This window comes from Protomyctophum bolini, assembly GCF_963924005.1.
Source record: "Protomyctophum bolini genome assembly, chromosome: 23".
NCBI classification, from domain to species: domain Eukaryota; kingdom Metazoa; phylum Chordata; class Actinopteri; order Myctophiformes; family Myctophidae; genus Protomyctophum; species Protomyctophum bolini.
In genome coordinates this window covers 21,906,723-21,919,119 of record NC_137884.1, presented here as the reverse complement: position 1 = coordinate 21,919,119, position 12,397 = coordinate 21,906,723, and the positions used below count along the sequence as shown (strand labels likewise).

The window sequence follows — 12,397 nt, the reverse complement described above, 5'->3', positions numbered from 1 at the left end:
GCGTCTAGATTCTCCCGGCGGATCCTGCTGGAAGCTGCCTATATGCCATAGGAAGCATAGGTGGACCCCAGGCTATATACAGTCATTAGTCAAGACAAACCCGTGCGGCAGGTTAAAAATCGGAAATTGGAAATACTCCAGTGAAGTGCAAATACCTCAAAATTATACTTAAGTACAGTACTTAAGTAAAAGCACGTTGTTACTTTCCACCACTGACCAAAAAACGACACTGGAAAACGACTGGCGTGAAAAGCCGACACAGAGTCAGAAGACTCACCGATGGCCGGAGCCGCCGCCGCCTCGGGCCGGTTGAGCGAGCTGATGATGACGAAGCCGAAGCCTTCGCTCTCGTTGCGGTTGATGACCACGTCGCTGGGCGTGGCGTTGGGGTTGGGCGCCGCGGCCTCCGGGGCCGCGCTGTTGACCACGTAGGTGAAGTCACTGCGCGGGGAGCTGTGCTGCGTGGAGACAGAGCCCGGGCTGCGGCCGTTCTCCCAACAGCCGGGCGGCTCGCCTGCCAGAGGGAAAGGTACAAGAGAGTGGAGAGGTTGTCAAATATTTTTTTTCCCGAAAATAGCAGATCTACATGGTTGTATATCGTCTATTTTCAGATGGCAGAAATGTATATAGGGCTGATGTGGTGGTTAGTGTATGTTTTCTAATAATAATAGTGAGGTGGAGTAGAAGTAAAAGTACTGGAGAATTGGAAATACATAAATGCACAAAGTTGCTTTCCACCATTCTTCAATACTGAATCCTTCCCAATGTGCAGAACAGAGCACTAAAGTGACCCGAGGTGGGGTTGGTGAAAGGGCCTTTCTGTGTGGAGTTTGTTTGCATGTGTCCCCTATAGAGCGCCGCAGTCCCGCCCCCTTTCAGAAAAACGAGTGGCCCAGGAAATGAAACCCCAATGCATTCTCCCATCGGCACTTCTAATATAATTTATTTAAAGACGGTTACGCCGCGGACAAAGCCAACTCGGATCGTGACAAATCATGACAATGAACACAATGTTTTGGGCCGATCAAATAATTTATAAGACGAAAAACAAAACAAATAGTGTTGTCTCCTGACTTTCTTTTCTTCTTTCTAATGATTTGATCGGCCCAAAACATTGTGTTCATTGTCATGATTTGTCACGATCCGAGTTGGCTTTGTCCGCGGCGTAACAGTCTTTAAATAAATTATATTAGCAAATTATAAGTGCCGATGGGAGAATGCATGGTGTTTTCATTTCCTGGGCCACTCGTTTTTCTGAAAGGGGGAGGGACTGCGGCGCTCTATAGGTACCCCCTGGCCAGCCGGGGCGCCTGATGGAGGTGAAAGAAACTGGTTGGAATAACGTGTTCCTTCCACGCGCTCTACGTCCAACCGTGGAAACTCCCCCTGTCAGGTGGAAAAAAAAGCTGCCTGCACTCCTCATGCATTGAAAGGAAGCATGAGGTAAGTCCGTTGCTCTCCCCAGGTTGGCAGAGGGAGTGTAAGCGCCCAGGATTACATTAGACAATTGACACTGGGTGAAGAAAAAAATGTCTTGCAAAATCGTGGGATACATTTTTAAAATAAAATCACACCCCGGGCCATGTGAAGTGAGGGGGCGCTCTTATCATCACACGTCATCATACATCATCTCATTCCGGCCGATCACAAATTGCGTCCTCACCTTCGTCTTCAATGTTTGCGTTTACAGAATGTTTGTGTTTATACAAACACTCAAAACTGGCTATTCATTGTCAAATGGCATTCAATGTTATAGTGCTAGGACAAAGTTTGTGTTAACGCAAACCCTCAAAGCTGGACATCATATAGGAGGGGCTATATAGGCGCCCCTCAAACATACAGAATTCTCCCCCGCCATGCAGAAGAAGAGCACTTGAAGTGACCTTGCGTCGTCAATCACCTCTCACCTGCTGCGTGCGTCCTCCTCCTGACGAGCAGGTTGACCTGGCCGCTGCGCGCCGCTCCGTGCATGAGCTCGATGACGTAGCGGTGGGGCTTCCCCAGCACGGGGATCCCGTCCACGAAGAGCAGCTCGTCGCCGGGCCGCAGGCGCCCGTCCACGTCCGCCGGACTCTTCTCCACGATGGCGCCGATCACGATCTGCAATGTGTGGTCCGAGAGAGCGGAAGAAGAGCCACGTGTCACTGACGACGTGTGGTCTCGCGTCGCCAGACAACTATTCCACAATCTCCGAATGCTAAGTTTGTAGCATTGGTTCTCAAACCTTTTCATGTCAAGGACCCCCCAAATTGACACTTATTAGCCCACGGACCCCCGTTTGAAAACGCCATGCAGGGGGGACCCCCATAAGAGAACATTTCTACTGCTCTAGCAGTGACTCAACCATTCCAATTTCAAGGACCCTCAGTTTGACCTGCATTAGGTTACGAATCTCCTTAATGGCATTTCTATCTCTGAGAGCCCAATTTAAATTGGAAAATCAATGTTAATTTTACTAGTTTGGTACTAACTGGTTCCTAACTATCATAGCTGGGGACCCCCTGGAACTCCCCCAAGGACCCCTGGGGGTCCCCGGACCCCACTTTGAGAACAACTGGTATATAGAGTCTGGAACTATACACCTCCCAAAATAAGAGTAAGGAGGCTGCCATTTCCATTCACACAAATACATTTAAAGAATATATAATATATACTATCTAGGATAAATGTGCGTGACTGTAAAGACGTCACGGAAGTGAGCCGCTTTATATTTTACTCATGGTCAGAGGCTCCGTTTCTCCAGACTGTCAACGCGAGACTAGACGTCGTGTGACATGACATCTGTCCGGAGCCTTTAAACGACAGGCGTGCGTGCGTGCGTGCCACTCCTGTCACCATACCAACCTTCTCGCGCGTCTCCGGACTGACAGGCTGGCCCGCCTCGTCTCCACCCAGGACCCGGAACCCGAAACCCGACTTCTGCCTGCGGAGTGAGACCTCCATGTCCTGGTAGCCCTCCCCTGAATGGAGCAACCACACTAGAATGAAAACCATGTCCTGGTAGTCCTAGATTTGAGTTAAAACCCAGTTTAAAGCTGCATGGGCGAATGGGTGAATGTAATGTACAATCTATGTGAATCGCTTAGGATAAACGCGCTTTGTAAATGCACCATTTTACCATGTTATCCCCAATTTGTCAGAGGAGACATAAGTGTGGTCTTTGCAACCGCACTTGCAATTTCCCCAGAATTGCACCTTTCTAGTTCATTAATGGTTTGGCAGCATTGAAAAGGCATGCACGGGGAACGAAGGAGCAATGTATCCATACGGTATATACCATTCAATATGCTGTGTTGTATTCCACAGCGCAGTAGTGTTCAATAAATAATGGATAGTGATTCAGTAACGGTTATCTTTCGGGGGAACATACTGTGCCTTCGCAGACACCGTACTTACCCGAGGGCTCCACGGGGAAAATGGTCCGTGGCTGGCCGGGCTCTAGGATAGGGGTAGATGAAAGAAAAGCACCCATAAACGATGGCGGACTCACACATGTTTTGTAATAATAATTATCGAAAATCTATAAAGTATAACCAGTAACTAAATTGTAGTGGAGTAAAAGTACAATATTTGTCTCTGAGATGTAGTGGAGTACTAGTAAAAAAATGCAGATTGGAAAATTGGAAATACTTGATATTTCCGATCAAAATTGTACTTAAGTACAACAATTTATAGTTACTTACCACACTGACCCCACACACACACACACACACACACACACACACACACACACACACACACAAGCCACGCTGTCATCCATTACTGCCTGAAAATGCTTACAGTGTGTGTAATTTGTACGAGCACTGACTACAGGGATCGGATCTGGCGGGACGTTACAAAACACGGTGAAGTCCTGATACGCATACATTGGTTGGAAAAATGGCCAGACACTTGATTTAAAGATTACAGGTTGACATGGGTCATACGAGTCATATGATAGATAGATAGATAGATAGATAGATAGATAGATAACATGTTGACATTGGTAATAAGAGTCATATGCACACGGGCAGATGCAAAGCATATTCGCCACTTTGCCTTAGTTTTGTATCTTTTGCATCTGGAAGTTGAACCCAGCTCAATTCAATTTGTAGCTTTGTGGCAGCTCTGCAAAAGTCAGAATTGCCTTGTAGCTTGACGTCGCTGTGCTTCCTTCGACAATGAACGGTAGACTGCATCTTTGCATCTGCCCGTGTGAACGCAGCAATACAGTATACCCATGGTCCACACGACCACACCACACCTCATTGTGGCGTGGGGGAGGAACAGTCACCATCAGGATCCATGCAGATAGTCTCCTGCATCATGTCTCTTGCTCAGGAGGGCTGACATTGGCCAATGGATTGATTCTCTTAATATGAATGCTAACCCCAAAATAATTACTGGCATCCCTATTTTGGGAATGACCCGAATTACTGTAGCCATTTGTGCTACCACAACAAGACTAACCGAGATGTCTTTCCTCATAGTCACCATAGCTCTCTCTGTGTGTGTGTGTGTGTGTGTGTGTGTGTGTGTGTGTGTCTCTTCCCTCAAACAAGTATCTCCACAATGAACGAATGACCTTTTATGAAGCCACACACAATGCAACATTTATCACAGAGAGACGATATGGAACATTTTGGACAGCCAATTGTGTTCATCTTCAACGAAGCGTGCACACCAATACGAATGCACCCCACTCTCACACACATTTAATCAAATATTCTACGCTGCCTAAAGTAGATTGTTTTATTACCTTTGCAGCATACGCCAAAGTATTTGCGCTTTTGATCCGTGAGAAAACTCTATTATACCACAGGTCGTTTCGAGGAAGCAATCTGATTGGTTGAAACAGCCTTTTAACCGTGGGTTAAACCAACACCATTCACCACCTAATCAAAATGATTCAGCTGCTCTGGTCTCCCAGAGCGCTAGCAAACTCGGTGGCTAGGCTAGCTAGTTTCTTGGGAGTGTGACATCACATATATGATATATGCCATATGTCATATATTCCACAGTGGTGGAAATAGTACGCACATGATTGTGTATCAATACTGCAATGTAGAAATACTTTGTTACAAGTACAAGTCTGGAATTAAAATTTTACTTGAGTAAAAGTACAAAAGTATTGCCAAAAGTAGGAAGTACTCAAAATAACTCATTATGCAGAATGCATAAAGTATAAAAATCATTTGAAAATAGCAGATCTAGAAGCTCACAATGCGTCCCGTTGTGAGCTTCAATAATCGGCTATTTTCAACTGTAAAGCGGTTATTGTAATGTTTTGTCACAATAATCAAAATCTACAAAGTAACTAAAGCTTTCAACTAATGTAGTGGAGTAAAAGTACAATATTTGGATCCGAGATGTAGTGGAGTAGAAGTAAAAGTACAATATTTGGATCCGAGATGTAGTGGAGTAGAAGTAAAAGTACTGGAAATTGGGAATGCTCGAGCAAAGTACCTCAAAATGAATTATATATAGGTACAGTACTAAGTAAATCAACAAATACTTAGTTACTTTAAAAGCCTATATACACCAATAACAAGAGGGTTTTACACGGTGCCTGGTTCTCAGTAACATTTTATTTATTTTAATTATTATTAAAAAAAATTACGTTCTTTTTTTCACCTAAACATCATCATTGATGTTCATTGTTTAGTCTTGCAATGCCATTAGTCATGATATTTGCATATAAATCCTCCCCACAGATGCACAAACTTCACAATCTCTGGACAATCAAAATTGACCCTTAACCCTGATAAAAGTAACTAAAATGCATGTAATACATATATTTGTGCGATCATTAAGAATGTCTAGAACATGTATTATGTATTATTGTGAAAGATTTCCACTGAATGTAAATTGTTAATTTATTATTATTATTTTAATAGTTATTATAAATGTGCATTTTTTTTTTAAACATATTTTTTTAACATAAGTCCTTGTAGTACAAAGTAGTAGTAAGGTTGAAATCTCTTTTTTGCAAGTAGATGAAATCTCTTTTTTGCAGACTGGACGCGTTTTTCTTTTTGGAACAGCTGCTAAAAATCTGAAAAAAGCAACCGTTCAGAACTCGCATTGCATTAATGACGTTGAAGAACACCCTCTCGTGTAGTATTTCTTAAAGATGGAGTGCCACAATTTTTTTATTTTTCATGAGCCTATGAGGTGACAGTACTTCATTAGACACCCTGGAGTCGTTTTTATGTGCAATGGTGTATTAACTTTGTATCTAGGGTTTCTTCCTGGAGGCTGAACCCTGGACAGTCAAACGGGCCAATGAAGTAAACAGTAATATAGTGACACCACACTATCTGCAGTGCACACGTTCACCTTTTAGTAATACTGTTCCTGCTGTTAGATTGCTTTGGCTGTTAGATCGGCGATTTTCGCTGGGCAAAAATGCCATCGAAGAAATAAAATAAATGTTGGCTTCTATGGAATCCATCCAACAAAAAAACAAATAAGACAGAAATCAGTCGTGGAGGCGACCGAGAGCTTTTACAACCCATGGGGTACTTACGCCTATTCTCATAGATAGACCTGGACGTCTCATAGGGGTCAAAGGGCTCTGCTTTGAGCTGCAGGGCCTCGGGGGTGCATGCCGAGTCGGGGACCGAGGCCCTGTGCAGGTGGTGGGGGGTTGTCGGGTAGGGGGGAGCACAGTGGGGGAAAACGGTCTGGGCAGGGCTGCCCAACAACCCCTGGCCTTGGCCCTGATGCTGCTGCTGCTGCTGCTGGGACTCCCACTGCTCCAGAACCTGCAAAGCACAGTGGGGGGGGGGGGGGGGGGGGGGGCAGGGTGGAGGGTGGTGGTGTGGGTGGGGTGGTCAGTAAGACCCCTCCCCCACCTTGCCACCGGCGCCTCACCTTTGAGCTCGGTCGCGACAGACTGGGAAAACGGGAGCGTAGAGGGTTTGTGGTTATGACGACTACATGGAGCCAGACAAGCAGTCACAGTGGGGGGTGTCAGTAAGGTTAGTTGTAGAAATAAGTCTGCCGTCAGTGAAAACAAATATGATAACCGATAACTCGGACGCCTATGACGAGACGGATAGTCCTGGGTAATGTGTGTTGTTACAACCCATTTAGAGCCGAGGGCGCATGGCATCTGTGTCGCCATATAGCTTTTAGCCACTTTAGCTGTTGAAAATCGTAATAAATGTGGCACAAATCTTCGAATATATATTCTTTCAGAGCGAACGTCAGGCCTAAAATGGGTTAATTATTCAAACCACACACAGCTTAGCTGGGCAGAATCGCTCTAGGCTGCTGGTGAAAAGTAGCAGGCGACACAATATCGGACCGAATAAATGTCACCCGCCTGCATCTTTGACAAAGTGCATGCACGGTGTTTTTATTATTTACTGTGAATGATGTTCGTGGTTCGACGACAGTGGGCTGTAAACAAGAGGAAACTCCATTTAGAGCACCGCAACCGTTCATCTTTCAAAGGGGTGTGTGTGTGTGTGTGTGTGTGTGGGTGTGTGTGTGTGTGTGTGTGTGTGTGTGTGTGTGTGTGTGTGTGTGTGAAGGATGTGCGTGCGGCCTTGCCAGCGAAGGTGTGTAAGAAAAGCATGTATACTGACATGTCTTTTGTTTTATTGTTTAATGTACCGGTATACAGTACGTCAGATCTGGCTCTGCTTTGTCTGAAATGTAAGACGCTCTTTGAGAGTTTCTCAGAAAGGACGGATTTTTCTCTTGTGCGGCGGAGAAAAGAAAAAAAAAGCATTCACTCACTGTCACACGTCTTATTCCATGAATGTGTTTCTGATTGGCAATCCGTTATGCACGATTTTGCATGTGTATAAATTATCAACAATTAGCAAATGCCGCCCAGCCGCCGCCACATTGCAATTTAACCCATTTTGGGTGGGAACCCCTTTTGGTGTTAGCATTATGTTATGCTTTAGCCATTGAAAAATAGCAGATCTACAAGCTCGTAGCGCGCCACCGAGTGGCGCGCTACGAGCTTGTAGGTCTGCTATTTTTGAAAAATCGAAGAACGACTGACATAGAAACATAGCTTTTTCAGAAAACTGTCAGGATGTAGAAGACATTTTTTAGAATCTGATCTCAGGTCAGAATGGGTTAAACACGTGTTTTGACAACACCAAGCCCATCCTAATGTCAACCTCGATGCTTGTCGCGGTGGAGCCGCATAGCCAACTAACACGTTGATATGACATAATAGAAGTGTTTTGCGAGAGAGAGAGAGAGAGAGAGAGAGACAGACACATATCCCGAGGGAATGGAAAGTGTCTGAGAACGAGATCAGAGTCTGCTCCAATGTGGCACGTTCATCACTTCACTGGGACCGGAGGGTGGCATGTGGATCTGGGCTCGTTCTGAGCCGTCAAAGCTGTGCCTGCCTCTGTGGCTTCACTCAACGTCTGCTATTGATCTGAGGCAGGTTCGGGGACGGGCCAGGCGGGGCAGCCGAGACGGAGGAAAGCTATTAACCCATTCTGACCTGAGATCAGATTCTAAAAAATGTCATCTAACATCCTGACAGTTTTCTGAAAAAGCTATGTTTCTATGTCAGTCGTTCTTCGGGTTTTTCAAAAATAGCAGACCTACAAGCTCGTAGCGCGCCACTCGGTGGTGCGCTATGAGCTTGTAGATCTGCTATTTTTCATATATATATATATAGCTGAAGCGTGACATAATGCTAACACCAAAAGGGGTTCCCGCCCAGAATGGTTTAAACCCGTTAAGACCTATGAGAACTGATTCTACAAATGTCTTCTAAATCATGACAGTTTTCAGACAAAAAACTGTTTCTGTGTCAGCGGTGCTCAACCTTTTTCATGTCAAGGATCTGAATTTGGCCGCGGACCCCCATCTGAAGATATGTTGTTCCAGCCCACCCCCCCAGAAGAGTTGAGTTAAAAACGTTCGCTGTGAAAGAATATATATTCAAAGATTTGTGCCACATTTTCAAGATTAAAAATTAAAATAATTCATGTGCTCTCTCTCTCTCTCTCTCTCCCTCTCTGTCTGTTCCAATCTCATGAATGCAGCTCAAGTGGGCATACTATGGCTAAAAGCGTCAAGTCTTCTTCAGAGAACTGGATGAAGAAGGCTTGACGGCGAAACGCATCCGTGTCTACTGTGTTTGTCCGTGCGCCTCAATACAAATTAAAATTACCAGAAGGACTTAATTCTGGAAGGAGTACTGGCTATTTCTTTCTTTTTTCATCCCACGATGTTGTAACCCATTTTTCGATATAGGAAGCAATGATCAGACTTCATGGTCCACGTGTCAATTAGGCTACTCCACCACGCACGCGGCCTTATTAGCCCATTTTGAGCGGGGACGCCTTTTGGTGGTTACATACATTATGTTAGAATTTAGCTATTGAAAAATAGCAGATCTCCAAGCTCGAATAGCGCGCCCACCGAGTGGCGCGCTATGAACTATTTTTGAAAAGAATCTTTAAAATGTGCCTCAAATCTTAGATTTAGATTTTATTTTATTTTTTCCGACGTCAGGCTTGAGTGGGTTAGTCACGATTCTTCCCTATTCCATTCTCGCCGGGGCGTTCAAAACCTTGAAATCACTTGAAAAAAGTGATATCCAATTAAATCTAGACTGTACTTCGTCGTCTCTTGGCAGAAAGTACTGTAGTGTGTGGTGCGTGTGCGTGTGTGTGTGTGTGTGTGTGTGTGTGTGTGTGTGTGTGTGTGTGTGTGTGTGAACGTGCGCGCGTGTGTGATCGGAGAAAACAAACGGGTAGGAGGAGGTGAGGGACTGAGGAAATTAGTACTTGGGGGGGAAAGAGAGGAGAAGAAGAGAGAGGCTTTATTTGTGGACCGGTACTCTGTCAAAACGTTTCCCTGTGAGCGTGGAATCAGAATTAATCTGGGGGAGTCTGAGGAGAATCACTGAAGAGAAAGAAAGGGGGGGGGGGGGGGGGGGGGGGGAAGCTGCCGTTGAACAATGAGCGTCTTGTTGGAAGCTGATGACATGAAGACTGACCACAATGGAGGCTATAAACCCAGCGAGCCCTGGACTGTTGTGTGGATTACATGGTGGGATGGATGGTTCTGGTGTTGCATCGTCCCCGGGGAGCGGTGTTGATTTTGTCGACCGAAACGCTGACGAAAAACTATACGAGAACAAAATACATAAACTAAGCCATGACGACTAAGAACTGAAACTGAACGATGCTGAGAATTTCGTCGAGTAATAATAATATCTAGACTAAAGTGTCAGGGAGAGACTATAGTGGAGAAGAGATCCAGTAGAACTAAAAGACAAGTCATTCTATGTTTGGGTGCGCTCGGGTGCTGCACTTTGACAAATTGCAGATCTACAAGCTTCCCAACGTGTCGAGCATGCTTGTAGATCTGCTATTTTCAGACTGCAATCGAGTGTAAAATCAGCCATGACGACGACACCAAGGCCTGCCAAAATACCTATTTTAGTCGACTAAATCAACAAATCTTATGATATTTTGTAGACTGAAACTAGGCTAACGCTAAAACATTTCGGATGACTAACTAAATAAAAATGTACTGTCAAAATCAACACTGCCGGGGAGGAAATACTGGCTGAACTGGGTTACGCCCACTTGGAAAATAAACAACGATAGGATGGACCGGGGACAGATCACTGTGTAACGCAGTGCAGTGCAGAAAGCTAGCGGAAGTTCACGTTTAACCGGAAATTACGACGGCCTGATTCGGTCTATTCGGTCAAAATTGGCATAATGGTGAAGTTAACGCCACCATCATACTATAGGTTTAATACTATAGGTTTGCCCCGTTAAAATGAGATATATTGTGCATATCATAGATCTTTCTATTGGCATTCAAATGATGAATTCAAAATATGAATAGAGCTGGCAGAAGCCACTGAAAAGCTGCTATCGGGGTGGCAGTCCAAGGGTGCACTTAATGTCCTTTGAAATGAACAGATTCGACCGATCCGTTCCAGAGATAATGGCCAAAACATCTTGAAGACTTGACCATTGTCATCCGTTTTTCTTTAATAACACGGCTAGGAAGGTCGGGCGGCGACAAACAAGACACCCGAGTACAGCTCACTTTACTCTGCATTCCGTCGGCCTTACCGTTAGGCGGCTAGGGGCAGTTGGAATGTCTTTTTGGGGGTAGTAGCCGAGGCTTGGCCCGGCTCGGCTAATTAGCATACATGTTGGGCCCGGCCCGGTCCAAAAAAAACGTACGGTCGGGTGGGGTTCGGGCAGAATTTGAGAACTCTAAGCAGCAGTATATAATAGGACAACTCCACGTCCTTCCATGTGTGCAGACAGCCTAACCGCCACTGGCTGGGAGTCAGGCTGAACATGGCTTAGACATTCAGCTCTGACTCGCAGTATTAGAGCTCTAGTGATGCTACATCCACGAGTGGATTACTTGACCTTTTGGTTTTCCGGCGCAGGATGAGAGGGGGTCAAATGTCAAGTAGTGGTTATCATTGCAGGAGCTACAAAGGCAATCTAATATCAAGCCGTCAGTAGTAGTAGTAGTATTAGTAGGTGCGCGGGAAGGTGCGATAGAATATTAATTTACACACAGAAAAGGAAAGACAGCAGCCGTGGTTCATTTAGCGATATATATGACGTCATTGGGGCGAAGCAGATATTATTGCACACTGCAGCCATTGGTAACGAATATATACACGAATATCTATCAGTGTTGTTTTCGTCGACTAAAACTATGACGAAAAATGTCCGTCGACTACCTTTTTCCACTGAGGAAAACTAAATGGAAACTAAATGAAAACTAAGCTATGGTGGCTAAAACTAAGACTAAATATATTGACAATTGTCAACAAAAAAAAACTAGACTAGGGACAAGAGATCCAGTGTAAGTCATTTTACACTTGGTTGTAGATCAGCTATTTTCAGCAAGGGTAAAATCAGCCAAAAGTTGTCCATCAAGGCCCGCCAAAATACATTTTACTGACTAAAACTAGACTAACACTAAAACATTGCAGGTGACTAAAATGTGACTGCAGAAACTAAATGAAAACTTTGGACGAGACTATGACTAAAACAAAAAATGTGCTGCCAAAAACAACACTGATATTTATTCATGAATAATGTTTTCCAAAAACAAAGCAGAGACGGAATAAAGGGGTACAGTCCAGGTTTTTGGGGAGCTGCTGCCATGTTACCTGTTTAGCGGTCTTCCAGGGTGAATAGTGACCTGCAATGGTGAGAGAACAAAAATGATTTAGTCTAAAAATAATAATAATAATAATAATAATAAAAGGAAAAAGATGGTGCGACTTGTTTTTTTTGCTCCCCCTGCTTTCGACGGCTATTCCATGACCCCGAGACCTGACAAGACGTTTTAATTGGTATACTAAGTGGGATTGAAACGGCGAGGAAAGATCCAATCAAAGACAAAGATGACAATGAAACGAAATACACAGTGT

At 44.6% G+C, this 12,397-nt stretch overlaps 1 protein-coding gene across 6 annotated transcripts in view; it reads right to left on the bottom strand.

Moving 5' to 3' along the window:
• The window catches only part of magi2a (membrane associated guanylate kinase, WW and PDZ domain containing 2a), a 221,998-nt gene that overhangs the window by 21,491 nt on the left and 188,110 nt on the right, over window positions 1–12,397 (bottom strand). For all 6 annotated transcript variants that reach the window (XM_080757862.1, XM_080757863.1, XM_080757865.1 and 3 more), the window contains 6 exons: window positions 12,134–12,165; window positions 6,509–6,746; window positions 3,397–3,438; window positions 2,845–2,960; window positions 1,908–2,100; window positions 278–514 (listed from right to left, as the gene is read on the bottom strand). In XM_080757862.1, the coding sequence (XP_080613988.1) occupies window positions 278–514; window positions 1,908–2,100; window positions 2,845–2,960; window positions 3,397–3,438; window positions 6,509–6,746; window positions 12,134–12,165 (858 nt within the window). The remainder of the gene's footprint in view (window positions 1–277; window positions 515–1,907; window positions 2,101–2,844; window positions 2,961–3,396; window positions 3,439–6,508; window positions 6,747–12,133; window positions 12,166–12,397) is intronic.